Here is an 18,820-nt window from a genome sequence, read left to right as displayed (position 1 = left end):
ATGAGCGTGTTGACCGAGATAAGGAAAAGGTTACGATACTGGAGATAGCCAGAGAAAATAATGGAATCTGTCATTTGTCTTCCTTCAGGCTGTTTAGATATTATTGCTGTCTTTCTTCATGTACTCCTCTCTAAGAAGCCAAGCGCCTGACGCCAGGATGCTTTAATTACAGAGGTGTCAGCGTGAGCTTCAACAAATTGCGCTTATTTAGAACTTGTAGTGTTGAATCTTTCCTAGGAAAATTGAAGAATACTGCATCTTTAAACAATGGTTTCCTTGTTTTCCAGTGAGCTCTCTTTGAAGTATAATGCTTTCTAGACCTTGAAGGTCTGATCTCTCAAACAGAGCTGAAGAAAGCAGCCAAACTGATAAGAACGGTTTCTATACTGCCATCGACCAGGGAGGCTTTTGAGTATGAGGCAACCTTCTTTTGCGTATGAGGCAACCTTCTCTTTCCCTGGAAACAGGAAAATGGGCAAAGCGAGGGCTGGACCACCGGGCTTGCATTCAAAGGTCTTACCCTAAAATCAGTTCAGCATCCTCCGCAGAACCGGGTTTCAGGACTTCAGCACGAGCTGAAGTGCTGCCAGCAGTGGTCCCAGCGGATTTGCACTGGCAGTGGCTTGCTCGGTTGCTGGAGCACGCTGCTGGGGCTCGAACAGCAATCCAGCCCGGCTCAGCGTGATTCAGGGCTGTGGGGCTGGAGTGCTGCTGTTGAGACATCAATCTGGGGGAAAGGAAACCTCGCCTTGTATTCAAATGAGCGCAGTCCTTTTTGAATAGAAGTTAGGGAAATTGGTGTACATTTGTACATTTTATTCTCTGGCTGGTGACACTATGAGTCAATCAAAAATTATGTGTTCTTTTGAGTGATATTCTGTCACCATCAGCTTTCTATAACACACACAATTTTTTTTTTCAAAATTTAAATATCTGAATATTTTCAATATTTCAAAAATGTAGAAAATTGTTTTTATAATTTCAGAAGAAAACATTTAACATTTTCCTTTCAAGTAAAATATTTTTTAAAAGTGAAAATTGATTTTAAGTCCTTTTTCCATGTGAGAAAATTCTGTGAGATTTTTTCCTGTTTTCCAGCATTTTTTGTACTTCTTCTAAAATATATTCCTTTTCCTTTTTTATGCAACTAAGTAAAAGTAAGGGATATACCGATTTCAGAGTCTCTGAAGTACTAAATAACTGAAGTGTGTTATTCTGCCAAATTATCAGAGGACGCTCTTAATCACTCAATGAGCAAGTGACAAGATGCAAACTTTCACTACACAACTTAATTAGTAATGCCCACAGGTAGACCTCATTTAAATTATGTGTCAGTAAAATGTACTAAATCAAACCTAAGACTAGAAGTTCAGGGTCTCTGTTCTTTGGACTATGCTCAATACACAGGCAGCTCTATCATCTCATGGGCAAGCCTGTCTGAGTGCATGGGAAATGCAGCAGAGTATATCTGTCTGGTTTTCACGTAGTCGTTTGATGCAGGGCCACAAGAAAAATGAGTGAAAAACGCAGCTAATATAGCTTGAGAAGAGGTGACCCCAGGCTGGACTGAAAGGGCTAGGAGAAGGCACATCAATATCAGCTCTTGAACTTATGTTATTGAATATGTTCATTTATGTCTCGTGCTCCAAGTAGAAGTGTTATTGATGCAACTTGTTGATAACATGGATTTGAAAGGTACTTTTAAGATAGAAGACAATTAAAATATCATGTAGGAAGATCTGAAAGATGTTGAGGGTTCCAGTGAGAGATACTGGAGGAAATAAAAGTAAAACATGCCAGGGTAGGCACTGAGGCAACTATCTGCTTTAGACATACCAGAGGCATGTGAAGAGAATGTCAGTGTCCAAGGTTCAGACGGCAGCAGCCCAGAATGGTTCCTCCCCAGTCTCACTTTCAGGATGCTGAAATTCAATCCCTGCCTCCATTCTGGAACATGAAGTTCCCTATACACTTTGTGCACGAGAAATGTATTTCAGGCTGGGTAGGTAAAAGCCTACCTCCTATATAATACCAATTTTTGTGGTGGAAAGGTAACTCAGCTAGTTTTTCCCTCTCCCTGTGGTGGCTCAGAGAATACCTACTATGCTGAGAGGAGAACTATTTCTTCTCTACATAAACATTAGCCAAAGAACACAGGGGGAAAAGCTGTTCAGTCCAAATCATACTATGAGCCTAGAAGTAAGTATATGGCCAAAAATAAGAGGAACCTGAAAGCTAGAGGAAAACTTAAAATGACCAGAAGATTTAGATTCAGAAGCAGTCTTCTGATGGGAATGATGGAAATTAAAAACTTCCCGTGCTGAGTTTTATAACTCTGAGAAAGGGCTTGGATATGAATACAGTCCCTTGCAAATGCATTGATGTGGTAGTAATTCCCTTCCAGACTCAAACCGATCATGTTTTCCTGGGTAGATTTACCAATTCACTCGCCTGGGTGCATCTGAATTAGTTTGCACGACATGGTGTAGATACCATATTGGATATGAGAATGTTGAGGGGAAAAAAGAGAGATGTCTAGCCTTTAGCTATTTCATGTCATTAATTGGACTTTGCACACTGCCTTGAGTTAGAAGAAAAGCAAAAAGGACTCACTTTACTAATAACTTGCGTTTCTTCTCATTTCTGCAAATTAGCTAGTGTAACTTAAGGGGTGACAATGAAATATTATCTGTTGCCTTGTTTTCTTCTCCATCATCGTGTCCATAGGGAATCGTGAAGAGTTTACAAATTATATCTTTCTTTAAAAGAAACACTGTTTCTCTGTTAAATGAGTGTGCATTCTAGATATGTCTCAAATTTTTAGTATGACATTGATTTTAAATTAATTTTAGGCAGAGAATGTATTTGAAACAACGAAGTATTTCACAAATGTTTTTAAAAGCCTCGATCACAGTGGGAAGATGTTTAAATATCAGTAAACCTTATCTTTAGCGTTCTGAAAATGCAGCAAAAGTGATCCCAAAGTAACACCATTGCTCTAAGCATTGCTTTATGGAGTCTGAAGAGATCTACACTTTTGAGAGCTCTGATGTATGCCGGCTGGAAAGCTGTTATGGTGTGTAGGATCTAATGGTATATGACGCTGATCACTCACAACTCAGAAACCGAACTGAGCCTCTTCCAACGTCTTTGGATGTGACTATATTCTGAAGAACATGGAGACTGCTGTCTTTCCTCAGTAAAACTGCTACAAGGATATAAATAGAGAATCTTTAAAGTTTCAAAACTATGCCAATTATATCTCACTGATTCTCTGCAGGCTGTTGGCACAGGTTAGGACAGCCTGAAAGATTAAAGTGGACAATGAAAAGGGCTGAATTTGATTTTATGAAGAATATGTTGGTTAGACCTCCTTCCTGCCACTGCCAAGGCTGTTCAGATCTCCATGCCCAGCAACGCTAATGCTCTTCTCTGCAGCTTTTGGTCAGAATTTGATGCTGATGAAAGCGTCACCTGGAGGGATGCAGCGCTAAAGAAGTGGGAGAGGATGAAACATCTACTTCATTATCATCAAACATAGCTGTCTTCAAGAGTGCTTTGTGATATGGAAAGCAATGTAGACAAAATCTGAAATTTTAAAGAAAAGTAATTCTGAGAGTCCTAGGATTAGAAATAGGCTTTTTAGCTTTACAGAAATAGCCATCTTAAATGTCATAGTAATTCTGACAGTTGCCAAGCCAAGCCAACTGGTCTAAAATAAAAGGCTATTAGAAGCTTGCTGTAAATTTAGATGAACGAAGATTATTATTGTTCCACTATGAAATGGAAAACCTTCCCATTTCAGTGACTGTCACTGGGAAATATATATTAGAAAGTTAATGTCCTGGACGGTTCCTGTGTGCCTTGAGCTACCTTAATTGATTTGCCAAAGGAAGGTTTAAAATCCTCTAGTCACTAGAAACATTTCCTGAATATCAAATAAAAGGGTTTCAGTTCCTCTGTAAGAGCTTGTACTGAGTAAAGAGGGAAAATCACTGTTTGTGTTCTGGGCATGGATGGCCATTCACTAAAAAACCCAGCCTTTTAGCTGATTCCAAATAGTTTTTCCTGACTGGCATCACCTCACACTTCTGCATGCAGGGGAGTTTTCAGATTTAGAGTAGCCATATAACGCTGGGAATGAGTCTCCTATCGTAGCCTTTTCTCTAGCTAGTAGCAAGAATCATCCAAGACTGACAGGTATTCATACTTAAAAAGAGATTTGTAAAGCTGCCTGGTCTTTGTGCCTTTTTTAATTGTCCTTTCTAATTAAGGCAGTTTTGAATTTAAGTTGCTCAGTTAGAATGATAATAGTCTGAAGATACTGTGCTCAACACTCGCATGTGCATAATGCCAGTGTTCCCTGCTTTGGGTGCAAAGACCTTACTAATAACACAGGCTGCCTGCTCATTAGAAAGAACATAGTCAACAAAGTAATCATCTCCTGCGTCCAGCCAGTGCGACGGAGCCTGGGCAGGAAGAAGGGCACGGAGAGGAGGTAGTGGCTCTTGCAGACTTTGGGGTCATCATCAGAACAAATGAAATACAGCCTGTGCGGTTGTGCTTTCTGCTGGGATTAATGTAGTTTAAAGAAAATGGAAGAAATTACTTCAGAACATCATCTGAAATTGCACTGTTGAAGAGATAGCGCTGCTGCTTAATGCGGTGTCCTTAAAAGGCTTTATGCCATCTCTTCTGATTCATTCTTACAAAGGCAGTGAAAAAAAACCCCACAAAAAACGTGGTGGTGGAATATAATGTGCTGTTATGCTGTTTCTACAGACACACAGAACTAGAAACTGAAATCATCAGGGACTCAACCTCAAAAGAACAATTCTGAACATCACCTCAGCAGTTCATATTTACTTTTTAAAGGGCTTGAGTTCCTAGTCCCAGCGCTTCAGACTGTTTCCTCTTCTCTTGCCATGCTGAAAGACAGGTTGTTTACATCAATGTTTTTACACACATCTGAAAAAGACTGAGTCAAGAGTAAAGGAATTATTTTGCTCATGCTTCAGAGGCCAACCATACATCAGGAAAGTGGCTAAATATTAGTAGTCAGCACTTGGTTACATATATCACGAGACTTGAAAGCTTTTGTTGCGAACAATTCCAGTGCCTGTCATTTTGTTTCCAAAGTATTCAGAAAAACTTGCAAAAAAGTTTGTCAAGTATCTGTGTTTCAGTTTAATTTCTTTCCTGTCACGCTTTTAAACCTAAGACCACTAATGATTACCGTATTTTAGGCAGCCAACAAAGACCTTACATGGGCACTGGAAGAGATGGCTCACATAGCAGAAAAACTCTATCATGGGATAAGAATGATATGGCAAGAAAGAATGGTGAAAAAGAGCATCTAACTGCTTTGCCTCGTGCTAACCGTGAGCCTAGCTGAATGTGTAAAAGCACATTAATGAGTGACAAAGCATAAAGATTTCTTCTCTCTTCACCTGCGATGGCCAGCAAGTGCAATACTGTTTGATGCATGATTTCCTGGCTAGTATCCTTTCTCTCCACCTTCACCTGGTTATGAATTGCTAGTGCCTTGTCAGGAACATTATTCCCTTAGACTTGCTTCCGTGCATAAAACAGAGTGCTCAGATGTTCATAAATCATACTTTTGCTTGCTCTGCTGAAAAAGAATGATATGATTGTGCTGTCTCGTTTTAGCATAGCTGTGTAAAATTGTGTATATGCATCTAAATGCTAATCTAATGGAGCAGCTTAGTCTGGGCTTATCTCATGTCATTGTGCTGGCAACAGCACACTTCTGTGCAAAGACAATTGATGACAGAGGATGCTGGTGTGATGGAGGGAAGAAATTTCATCCAAAGAAATTCTGTCCATTCCCCATCCGATTCCTGCACTTCCTTGAAAAAAAGATTAAGTTTATGATAAGGTTCAGATAGCAAAATATTAGTTAGAAATAGAGTCATCCTTCTATACAGCAAGAGCTTCTGTGTTTCAGTTATGGATAGCCTTCCTCAGGAAATAAATAAGAAAACTGAAAAAGGGGCTTAGAGAGTGGAGATAGGCAAAAAAAAAAAAAAAAAAAAATCCCCTTTCCTATGAAGAAGAGATTGAATGGACTGGAACTCTTTATTTAGAAGGGAGTTAAGTGGCAGCATGGTGGTAAGGCTCACAATACTTTGTATTTTCACATAATCCTAGATTCAGGATATATGTGAAAGATAGGCACATAAAGATGATGTTATATTTGATCACCTTTCCCAAAATTTGAAACTTCAGGTGCTGGTCTTCACTTGCCATTTCTTTGAGCCCAGCTGTGGAATACAACTCTGTCATTCCTATCACATCAGGAGATGCACAGTGTAGCCGTTTTTTGGAGGAAACTTGTTTTTGGGAAATGCTTGTAATTCAAGATGGTCCATACTAAAGGAACCAGTGAAATTATTATTTTTTTTAATTTCTAGAAAATCTATTACTTATTCTGTAGGCCCTTAAGGGAGATGTGGGCCAAAGCAAAGAGCACAACTGGCCAATGCCACAGACTACTTGCATCAGCACCGAGCCCATCTTTTTTTATTAAAATTGCTGGATAATTTTGTCCAGAACAGTTTTTGCGCTGAAAAAAACAACCCCCCCAAAAAAAGAAGAAGAAAAACAAAGTGTCTTTTATATGTCTCTCTTTTGTGTTCTTTATTTCCAAATGGCTTCTGATGTGAACCTGTACATCTGCTTATCCCATACTTTGCTCAGGTTGAAGCAGTTTTGTAACCTGTTTAAAAAAATCATCAATGTTTCCTGAACTCTGAGATAAAACTGATTTTCCATTTATATTTCTGTTTACCAAGAGTTCATAGAAGAAGCTACATAAGAATATATGAAGTGTGCCATGAAGTCAGTAGACTGGTTCAACTTCCAGTGCTCTGTTTCTAAACAAAAGAACTAAATAAACAATCCCCGCTCAATGCAAATTTCAGAAGTTCATCACCTGCTGTGCAAAGGAACACCATGAAAACCATCACTGATTTTTCTGGTTTAGACTGATGTCCTAATAGTTTTGATGACTGCCTCCTAGTTCCAATATTACAGGATTTGATGAACGCCGGTTCTTCATTCTTCTTTTCCATCACTGTCATGATTACCAGAATTTTTTTTTCTGGGTGCTTCTGTTCCATCAATTTATCTTCCTTCTTCCCAACTTCCTTTCTCCAAAACCCATGTGTTTGTGTTTGGGAAACTTACTCATTTGCAAGTATATTTTTCAAGCATTATTCCTGTGGTGCAGACAGATATTTAATGCTTAGAAGTAGGCATGTTCAATTTTTCCTGCTGTTTTATGCCTGCTCTTTCATAGCTAGAACACAAGTATCTGTTTAGATCAGAATAGTGGTATTGCTTCATTTAGAAAATGTTAGCCAAGACCAGATTTTTAGCTGTGCTTCACACCTGCTCTTTGAGCTGCTCTGCTGCTGCTGCTCCTCTCCAGACACCAGTGTTCAGTTACCCAAATCTTTCAGAAAATTTCATAAGAGAGAAAACAGGCAGGGAAAAGAGATCCCTTTGGATCATAAAAAGATTTCAAATTTAAATCTTCAGTCTTGAAAATTTTGACAGAAACACCTTTTCTGAAAATAGTCTCAAGGCTTGAAAAGCAGCAGTCACTGCGTCTGCTTTGATCAAATGTTCTAGAAACATTTTATCCACAGCAGTCTAAGGATATAAAATCATGGATTCAGGAACATTGTTGATTTTATGGAGCATTTTAGTTTTCGTCACCCTCTGCCTTCTGCTCTCCTCTCACTGTTCCAAAGGTGACAATTACCTCTTTATCCCACAGGGGCTGACAACTTTATTGCTGTCTCCCTGGTATCCTCTCTTCATTGTGCTTACATCTCCTGTGCTTAGCTCTTTGTCTCCGGCTAATTGAGTGAGGTAACGAGGTTGAAACCAGAAGAGTTGTGCACAAGCTGCCCTCAGCTGGAAGTTTGCTGTTTTGTTTCAGAAGCAAGGTTAGACTTGCAGAGCTAAAAGCTTATTGGGTTACTCTCAACTATATCATTTGATAGCCTAACCGATAGTCCCTTTCTCTATAAACACTGCTGTCTTAGACATGATGTTTGGAGGGTGGAAGAGGTTACGAATCACAGCGTGTAGCTCTTCACCACCTAGAAGCTGCAGAGCCAAGACCCACAGAATGCCGGCTTGCTGTTTTGCGCGTGTCAGGGAAGGCATGTCTGTAGCTAAGGAGTCCTGTATGAGTAAATCGAGTGTGTGTAACATGTGAGTAGCAGACCGTGTGGATTGCATGATAACACAGAAAGGCTTCCGAAAGGAGCTGGGACTAACAGCCGGTGTCTCGCTCCCTCCCTCCTAGCTCTTTCTGCTAGCAGCTGCGTCCTTCCAGGGCTCCTTTCGTGCTGGCTCTGGTTCTGGCACTAGAAAGCAATTCAGAAACAACATCTTCCCCTCTTGCCAAAACAATAGAAAATAAAACAAAAAATAATCACTGAATAATCATTGCTGGTTTAATGGGCCACTACAGCTCACGTAGGGGCCTGATGAATGCCGAGCTGCCACCAGGTAGGTGTAGGACTGTGCAGCTAGGAGCAACGTGGGAGGGCAATGCCTGCCCTTTGGGTGTTAGCAAGCTCTTCGGTTTGCTGTCCTGTGGTGCTTCACCCTCCTTGGCTCCTACTTTTATTGGACTTAGTCCAACAAGGACACTACAGGATCAGAAGTACAGCTTGATTTCAGCAGGTGTCACAGAACTTAAAGGGACAGTTTTAATTGTATACTCATTATTCTTTGACAATAATGCACTGTGGTTTGAATTAAAAATGTAACTTCAATTGCCTTTGTTATCCTACTGCATGCATTTATTTAAATACCTTACTTTATTTTAAATATCTAACTCAAGAGCTCCAAAAGTGACTGAGTTAACTTATTTTTGGAAAAAATGCTGAGGGTCACTTTTGGAACTGGTTTGACTGTGTATGCTCAGGCATTTCAGGGAAAGCCACTGGGGATAAACACTGTTATACGGGGAGATGACTTGCCTGGAGGGCAGAGCGGCCCAGATTCCTGGACAGTGAAGTGAAACTGAGGCAGAGCCCTGAAATGTACTGAGCCATTGGAAAATGCTCGGGGGACACGAGTCCTGTGGCGTTTAACTGTCTTGCACCCAGCTGCGATGTGTGTGTCAACATACTCATGATCACTCCTCTCATGAAGGGGTATTTGTGTTATTAATTTAACTTGAATACCTACTTATTGCATTTTAAATCAACAATAAGATACCAAGTATAAACTGAGTATATAATACAAATTTAGATAAATAAAAAATTGTTTGATGCTATGTGGGGGAAGACTGTTGGAAGCAAGCATGGTCTAAAGCAGACCTTTTTTGTAGGTATAGTACTGGAAATCACGGAAATAAATGCTATTTATTTATTTCTGTGTTTACTATATTTTAGACACTTTGCAGAAGAAAATACACAGTAAATGAAATGATGGTCAAAGTGCAGAGCTGGCCCCAACTGAGAGAGCAAAGAGTCTCCTGAACTCTGGTTTTATTGACTGATGAAGAAAGCTAAAGACATGAATGAAAAAATGTGTTGGCTGTGGATTTCAGTGTATGAGGAATGAAAGAATTCTAACTTTGGCACGGGCCTATATCCAGAGCTGAATAATAATACTGTCAGTGATAATGCAAAGAAACTTCTAATAAATACTAGTGCTCCATGGCTCGAAAAGAGCTTAATGACATGCTCATAATATAGCAAAGATAACTACTTTGTATCCACCAGGAAAAAAATAACGTATAATAAACAGCTGCTTCCAAGTGTAGACAAATGACTAACTGCTATAAGGACAGGGGAAGTCCCATGTATCTAAAATAAAGCTAATGTTGGCTAATATTTTGTGAATGCGAATGGATGATTGTTGTGAACTTGCTATTCTGACCACAAATAAAGGCCTAACGGCTTAGGGAACATCAATTCAAGAAAAAAGGTGAAGTTTGTACATCCAGGGAGGGTAGAGACTGTCTTTTTAGTAATGAGATGGAGCGCAGTTATGCTGTATAACAACGTACATGTGAATAGGACAAAAATCAATGTTAGGCTTGTAAAGCAGAGCTCATAGAAGAAGACAGTATGCAGAAAAAACAGGGACATGATGTCCTTCTATGTGTCAGTTGTGAGACTGACACCGTTGAAATGTTTGGTCCAGTTCTGGTTTTCATCATTTGTAAATCATTTCATCATTGCAGCTTTTGGAAAAGAAAAAAGAAAAAAAGCCAAACAATTACAGGAAAAGCAGCTGGACTCAGTGATGTATATCTGAAAAAAACCACAAACCAAACGAAAACCTAAAAAACCCCACAACATAAGCTTCTATATTTCTATTCTCCAAGCCAACTAACTTGCAATGTGTAACTAGTATTGTTTTCCCTGATGGGATGGTTGTACATTCAGGAAAACTGGGTAAAGTACACTCACGTAAGACTGCATTATGATTAACACAGCTGCAATGGATCCCAAAGATAGGTTATTGGGGTGCTGCGTGCAGCAGTGGCTGTACATACGTACCAGCAGCAAAATCCAGGGGTACCACGCTTTGCCAGACTGAGCTCATTCAGCTTCTCTTCCACCCTCTGTTCACATCCCCGTCCGCTGAACTCCAAGCCACATACTTTCTCTTTCCTCCCCATCAACTTTATAAGGATAGTAGCTGATGTGAAGGTGCCTGTCCGCAGCTCAAAGTTGAGCAAATCAGTTATAGAATTGGTATTTAGTCGAGCATAATTTTTGCAACTGGTGAAGAAAATTAATAGAAAGAATTAAAAAAAACCCCTGTCGATGGTAGATAGAATAAAATAAAACAGACACTAAGATACCAATGTGGTTTCTATTGGTCTCCACTGGGATGATCTTTGTGTAATGAAGAGGAAAGTTTTGCTGATTAACTAAGCCAATGCATAGTAAAATATGTGGTTTGATCTAAGTAATTAATTTGTGTGGTTGATTTAAAGGAGAGAGATCATATTTTGCATCTCTTGAAGTAAAATAATTATTTGACTAGGAAATATTGCTTGAATCTGAGAATTGTGTTCTGAAGTATTGACAGTATTGACATTTCTTCTATTATTTTTCTTTAAAACAGTGCTTCTCATATGTATGTTCACTGATCCTTTTGCTAATAAGTATCTAAATATGCCTATGCAATGTCACCAAAGTGGAAACTAAAAGAGGATTTTGTCTGTTGTTATATTCACATGGATTTCATAACATCTAGATTTTATGGTGGATCACACCGTGAGCTGCAGTCTGTACCGGCACATGTGCTGGAGTGTGTGGTGAGGTAAAAATAAGGGATGAAGTAGTACTAAGATTTGCTTTTGTAAAGTCAGAGCTTAATGTGTGTAGTAGGAATATCTATTATTCAAAGATCTGCTACTTTAAATAAAGAAAAAACCACTGTTAGTAATTTATGAATCTCAAGTCTAAAGATAACTCCCTAGCTAAATCTTATGGTATGTTATCTTGGTGGCAAAGAAATGACTTAATGTGAGCCATAGAACATTGTCAGATTATAACTCGCATCTCATGCCATAAATCAGCACATCATTTCTACAAAACAGGTTTCTGAAACACTGGTTGGCTTATTTCTTACTAGCATTGCTGTAAGTTTATAAAATTAAATGCTACAACATTTTACTAGATATTTATATCACTTTTTTTACCCCAAATGTAATTGTCTTCTTTTTCATAAAATTTTATTTTCATAAAAATTTATTTTTCATAAAATAGTGGTGAAAGTATACAGTAATCAGTGACTTTCATTAGTTTCCTTCTTATTCCTGTTTTAAGTGAATATTTGTAAAACAGAAACGAAGGTATCGCTACTAATACAATTTCTCAGTGTTCGTGAGGAGCGCTCCTTTCTGCCGTGTTGGCAGAACCAAATACTGCAGCCGGAACACTATGTCCGTGTCTGCTGGGGCCGCTTAAAGCCCCAGTAAAAATCTAGGAGTGTTTCCTCACCAAGCACACAGGAATTTTAGACTCTTGAGGGGTTTAAGGTACTTGGGACGCTGTAGCGACTTGTCACATGTTCTCATGAAGCAGCATGTTCCTGAGGAGCAAAGAACCAAGCGGTAACTGCAGCTGCGGTGGCAGTTTTGATGCTCAAGTAATAAATATGTGCTGTCACCGTCATGGATTGCACTAGAGATTTCTGCTTTGAGGCTTCTTGCTGATACGTTTTTTTGTTAATTTTACCTTTGAAAACAGTTTTATTCATTGGATTACACATGGAATAAATAGCCAATTTCAATTTCTCACTTTTTTTTTTCCTGTTAATATCTGTATGTGTAATGTACAGATGCTGTAGTTTGTGAGCAATACCCAGGACAGTGTCAGAACTCATAAAATAGTATTAGGAAATTTTTATTCCTTTTAATAACCCATTCGACTTTTTAGAATTTTCCAGTAAGCTTTAATGAAAGTAAAACACTGTGATTGAATAGTTTTGCAGATAACAAGGACATTTTCACATTAGTTGTTCTATAACTTTCATCACCATCATCCATATCTTTATCTACTACTTAGATCAGGATAAGCCACAAATCTTAACGAAGGGAAATTGTTAAAAACAAATACTTCTAAATCTGTAATTCTGTTTATAATTTTTATCCAAATTTTTACATTTATTCAGAACATTCAAACCTGATTTATCTTTTGTTGATAGTTCCAGAACATGTCAGTGAGGATGTATGTATTTATCTCTAGTCAGTAGATGCATACAGTATATGTCTGTCCTACTGAATGATAAAAATGTGGGTGATTTTACAAGAAGCAACGATAATATTGAAAACCAGTTGTATTTGGTATCTAGAAAATTTCATGATCTGGTATATTATACTATCAATAATAGATGAGAATCATAGATGACTCAGCATAGATGATAGCAGTGATACTTGCTGTACATTTATCTATAAATATCACTCTAGTAGACTACAACTTACAGTCCTATTATCTTGTAATAACAGAATAAGAGGACACAGAGTTAAAATAAAAGGCAGTAAATGTAAAATCAAATGAAAAAATATTTTTTCCATGCAGTGACACATTTAACGATAGAAATCCCTGACAGAGGTCACAGAACCAAGAATTTAGCAAGGTTAAGACTGGATTGACTATAGGTGTATATGTGTTCCAAGTGATACTTGCATAGCATCTTTACAGCTCCCTTCTTTAATATTTTCTACTATTTTTTACTTAAACCAAATAGCCAAGTGCATTATCATTATCTTCAAACAAATGAAGGGATAATAAACACTAAGGAGATCTGGATGAAGGCTGCTAAGGTGCACCCATCAACCTGCCTGCTAACGTTTTACGTTCTCTCCTGGCGTTGTGTTAGCAGCCACTGGGTGAGACTTAGCTCACCTGGATTTCAGTGGGAGCAGCTCCTGCGCCCTTCTGCAGCTGTCACAGGAATCCCTCCCGTTACCAGTGTTCATTTCTCTTGCTCTCGCTGCGTCACAGACTGGGGCTTTTGGCTTTTAAGGCTTAGCACGAGGTAGCTCATGCTTGTTGAAGGGTGTCATCCTCTATTTATCAAAGGGAAATGGTGTCTTGTGGCTTGGAGGAGCTGTGGGGTGAGTGTGCTGTACTACACATCCGTCGTGTGGTTCCTGAGAGGCGCTGATTCAGGTGGTTGTCTTCAGTGCCAACCCTTAGTGACCAGAAAGGGTTATCCAAAAAGGGGCTGGCTTGCACAGAGAAATGTATTGTAGCCTTACATGCTTATCGTTTGGTTTCTCTTATCCTGATGTCCGCTAAAACAAAGATTAATGGAGAGGATAATAATAACTCAAACTGGGGATGCAGTAAAACAGCAATCTCTACTGACAGCTCTCAGCACTCCGCTGCAGGTTCAAAATATTAAAAATACTTCTTAGCGTAAATGAATGAAAACCTCTTCTTTCATACTCAATCATTAAATAGCTGAAGTAAGGAAGAAATTTAACAAGAACTTTTCTTAATTTGAGTCAGAAAGATGGGATGAAATATTGGAGTAATTTGCTAGGGATATGTGAGGAGATTTCAGTGTTACATGACCATTGTTTTGAAGAGTAACAACCTGTACCGCAGCAAAGGGTAGTACTGACTTAAAGGTATTACATTTAAAAAGAATCCTAGGACATGCATGTTGATGTAGCACAAAACCAAGCCACAAAAGCTACAGATATCCATAATCATTGATAGAAGTAGATAATAGAGCCATTTGGACAACCATATGATGAATGAAATGGAGAACCATTTTCTTGTGTGATCTTTGGTAGCTCTCAGATATCCTTGATAAAAAGTCACAGAGTGAAAATCAATTGTTTGCATCATCTGAGATTTGGTAAGTTACTGCCTTTATCGTACCTCCATTTCCATCCGTGGAAAGTGGGTGACATCACTGGTCAAATTTCTAAGGCCATTTGAAATCTGTGGGAGAAAGCTTTAAGGAGATGTTACTGAGTTATTTTAAGCTTGGTTGAATCTGCTCTCTTCAAAGTTTAAACTTTGCATGGGTAATTTTAATAGTGAATGGAAAGTAATTGCAGTGCTAATGAAACTATATTAAGAGAGATTTATACAATTTTTAAGGTATTTATTTATTTTATTTAGGGTCAAGTTGTTTTCAGAAATGGAGAGAGGATGGGAACCATTAAATTTACGCAATTCCAAGGTAGGTTGCAAACAATTTCATTTTCATCATAATTATGCATGCAGTTTCAAACTTGTGTATCAGTTGCATTTATTTCAGGATGTTTTAAATACGTACAATTATTTTGAAAAGAAATTGCTTGGAGGATGCATCAAGGTACTTAGAAAGTTTTGTTACCTGTTTAAAATACTGTGATTTAAACCCTGAGTGCTCTGAGATATTCCCAGATATTGCCAAGAATGTTTCTAGAAGAAAATCCACATACTTGTAGAAACTACTGCTGATCTATAACAGCCGAAAGCTGTTGGAAAAACTATGCTGGTCAGCTAAGCATCCATTTCTTAATACAGTTGTCTCTGAAAATTGAGCCTGAAGATGAACTTAAGAGAGTATTTTTGCTGCTAAGCTCTTTGAAGTTAATGTTTGTGCTCTCTGAAGACTCACTTATGACATTCTGCAACTGCTTGCTGAAAGTTGCTTCAGGAGTCAGTCCCTCAGCGTGCAGAGGACACAACCTGCTGACCCCGTCCCTTGGAGGCAAGACACTCCACAGCGCGACTCGCCAAGCTTGCTGCATCCTCTCAGCCTGAGCGGCTCCTGCAGGGCACGGTCTCGGCAGCGGAGACCGCAAATGCAGCCGTGGGGATTTGTCAAGGGTCATTTGCAGCCGGGACGAGGTGCTTGCTTGGGAGAGTTTTCTGCAGAAATGGTGATTCATAGAAGACACGTTATAGTTGTTTCTACAGTTTATAGAATGCAATTCATGTTTTTGTTCCTAGGCTGAGGCTGAGATAAAACTGGGGATGATAGCAGTTGGATGGTCTCGTGAGAGTAGCAGTGAGAAAGCTGGCAAATCCTTTTCAGACAATGCATGAGAAAGAAGCTTGCACTCCCTTTGTCTTCAGGAGATCACTTTAAACCTAATCTTACTGACCAAGTTACAAAGGCTCATCCTTTAAACAGAAATTGTCTGCTCTATGGACATTATTATTAATGAACAGCAATGCACTTGAGGGGATCTGTTACTCATTCTAATTTACCGAAGCAATTTTCGGGATTGCTCTTGCCTTCGCAACTATAACTGATGCTATTAACTCATGTTCCCTGAAGCATTTCTGCCCACTAAAACTTCGCAGACGTCATCTTATGATAATATAATTAAGAAATTCTTGCTCAACACTAATGATAAATATTGATTGGTTCCTCTCCTTCCTTCCCCCTCCCCATTTTTTCATAGTAGCAGTGTTTACAGCCACATGAGAGAATCATGAGAAAATATTATCAGGGATTTTACAAGAGCTATTTATTCCTCGGAAGTCTGAAGGAGCCCTTATGCGTTATGCCTAAGGCAGCTGTATGTACCCTTCTAGAGCATCTGAGCGAGGAGAAATTTGGCACGTTTCCTCTGCACATTAAGGATGTGATTGGGGATCATGGGGAGGTGCAACATGTATTTTCTGAACTAATCTGGAGAAGCAATAGAAGTCCAGGATAGCTGATTTTATGCAGATTTTTATTTCCAACCATTCAAATTGAGTTTCTTTATAATGTTCTCAGTTTCACATCAGATGCTATTTAACACCAATGGTTTTACCATCAGTTGAAGTTCTGTTTGGTCAATAAGAACATAGGAGACAGCTGCCCATTTTATATTTCCCTGCAATTACAAAATTACTATTTCAGAACTGATTCAGGCACATACTTGGGATTTTGATCACCAACCAAAAGTTTCCAATTAGCCTACAGGAAAAAATAAGCCAGGCATCCTATGGAGAAATGCAGGAGAAAGGCTGGAATCTCTCTCATGCAAGCAATAGTCTGTCAACACATCTGAAGCCTGGTCTTAAGTTTAGTTTAGTTTCTTATTAATTTTGAAAATGAAAAGAATGTACAAAAATGTATGATAAATTGAAATAAGGAACAATATAACAACATAGGTGAAAGTAATCTATCTTTTTATTGACTACAAATGATATTCTAACTATTAACAATTTTTTTTCCTGCTCTTTCATTGGTATTGTTTTTATACAAGGCTTTTATATTCAATACTTGTGGTATAATTGTAGAAATTATTAATTTGTTCCAAAGAATTCTTTATTGGTTAGGATGCTTTCTGAAACATTCACATTAACTTTCAATAAATCTTGGACTATTGGGGAAGTTACTAATAATGGAAAGAATTTAATTAAATCCAGTACTTAAAATTGTAAGCGGGCTTCTTTGTAATTATAGCTGTTAGGTGCAATCAAGCTTGAGACAGATACACAACTTATTCATTAAACTTTTTTTTTTAGAATATAATACAAATCTTGATGATTTCTATGAAAAATGACCACATCAAAGATGCCTTGTAAATGCTTTTATGAGATTGATTATGAGTATAGTGTATGTTAAATGAATTAGTAGGTTCTTATCCAAACATAATAATTGGGAATCATCAGTCTTAGTGTTCTATACCTCGAGTCATTTCTTCATCTATATCTATAGTTTTGTTAACAGTTTGAATGAAAATGCACAGTTATCGCAAATAATTAAATGCAGAAAAATAAAACAGGTAAATAGGTAATCATATATCAGAAGTAGGATTCCTTGGCCAAAACCACTGTTCCTCATTTGCCAGAGGAGAAAATCAGCTGGGTAGACTCAGTAGCTTCATTTTCTGTTCTTTGCTGGAAAGTTTTGTGTTAATGAGACTATCTGCAAACATTTTGGCTATGGAAAAAGCAGACAGCCGTGTCTGCCAGAGGCAAGGGAGGACCAGCCTGTGAGGGTTCAGAGGGTAACTGCAATATGCCTGACACACTGTGATGAGATTTGGAATAGCTGGTTTAATTCTGGATCTAGATACAGGTTTTCCCAAACTCAGGCTAGTCATGTCTCTTTTTCAGCTTCTGTGCAGCCTGTTAGTTTTGCAAGTGGTCAAACAGATGGTGCCAGAGATAGCTGTGACCAAGCTACTTACTGCTTTATAGATCATGAATACCACCCAGGAATGATTGAGTATGCAGCAGACAGTACAAAGCACATGTAACAGCATTCCCCTACCTTACTGGCAAATAAAGAGCAGTCTGTCAGTCTAGCTCAAATATCCAAGACACGTCTGAGGCTGGCATCCTTCCAAATGAATGGCAATTTTTCCACAGGTGCAATTAAAGGACTGTTCTCATTGTCAAACATGTAGCTGAAGTAGATGGCCAACATCTTTTGGCTAGTGGGAGCTGAAAGAGGGTCCTGGCAACTGTTGTGTGCGTATCAAGGAGCAGGGAGGGCAGCAACAAAACTGAGATTGTAGATTGCTGCGATACAGGAGGCTGCAAGAACTGACACATACCTGTCCTTCAAAGTGTTTCACTTTGGTAGGTCTTTTCTGATTAATCTGGAGCCTAAAAGGCACCTTCCTTTCGGTCATATTCCTATTTCCAAGTAGAGTCCTGAAAGGATGTGCTGTAAATCTGGAGTCACTGAATATTGTCATTGCTGATTAAGAAGATGAACTGGAATGTGTAATTATCAAATGTACAATGGTCTCAGAGGGAGCCAGCAAGCACAAGGGGGACTAGACAAGGATTCAAAAAGATATTAACAAATTGAAGAAGTAATCAGGAAAAAACAGAATGCGGTTTATTTAGGTCAAATGCCTGGTGCTACATTGGGAATAAACTGCTATACAAATACAAAATGGGGAACAATTCACCAGGCCATAGTTATACATGAAACGAACTAAAGGTTACAGTAGGTCACGGGCTGAACATGAATAAGTAAAAACATGAAGAGGTAAAATAAGAAAAATTCTGTACTTGGGTTGTATAAATAATAGTATCCTTTTAATTTACCCAGTGCCAAAAAGCTACAGCTAACTACTGTTTCCAGTGCAGATTTAAGGAAAATCTGCAAAGACAACAGATTAAAAACACACCTCATTACAAAAAGCAAAAGATCTAGGCTGCTTAGAGAAGATGGTTGAAATATGTGACAATTGCCGCTAAAACGTTTGCTTGTCCTGCCCTCATCAGCTGCCTGAGAAATAAAGGATTTAAATAGTAGCAGTGGTGATTTGAGCCAAATATTAGGAAAAACTTTCTAATGAAAAGGGTATTTAAACTCTGGAAGGTGTATAAACTTGCTGCCT

General features: G+C 38.6%; 1 protein-coding gene across 1 annotated transcript in view; it reads left to right on the top strand.

Annotated features, from left to right (window-relative positions):
- Positions 1–18,820, top strand: part of GABBR2 (gamma-aminobutyric acid type B receptor subunit 2) — a 488,838-nt gene that overhangs the window by 267,697 nt on the left and 202,321 nt on the right. The window contains exon 8 of the mRNA XM_054817640.1: positions 14,652–14,712. Coding sequence (XP_054673615.1) covers positions 14,652–14,712 — 61 coding nt within the window. The remainder of the gene's footprint in view (positions 1–14,651; positions 14,713–18,820) is intronic.

The sequence above is a fragment of the Grus americana genome, chromosome 2, assembly GCF_028858705.1.
Source record: "Grus americana isolate bGruAme1 chromosome 2, bGruAme1.mat, whole genome shotgun sequence".
NCBI lineage: Eukaryota > Metazoa > Chordata > Aves > Gruiformes > Gruidae > Grus > Grus americana.
The sequence above is the reverse complement of the archived record's forward strand: the minus strand, read 5'-3'. Positions and strand labels throughout refer to the sequence as shown.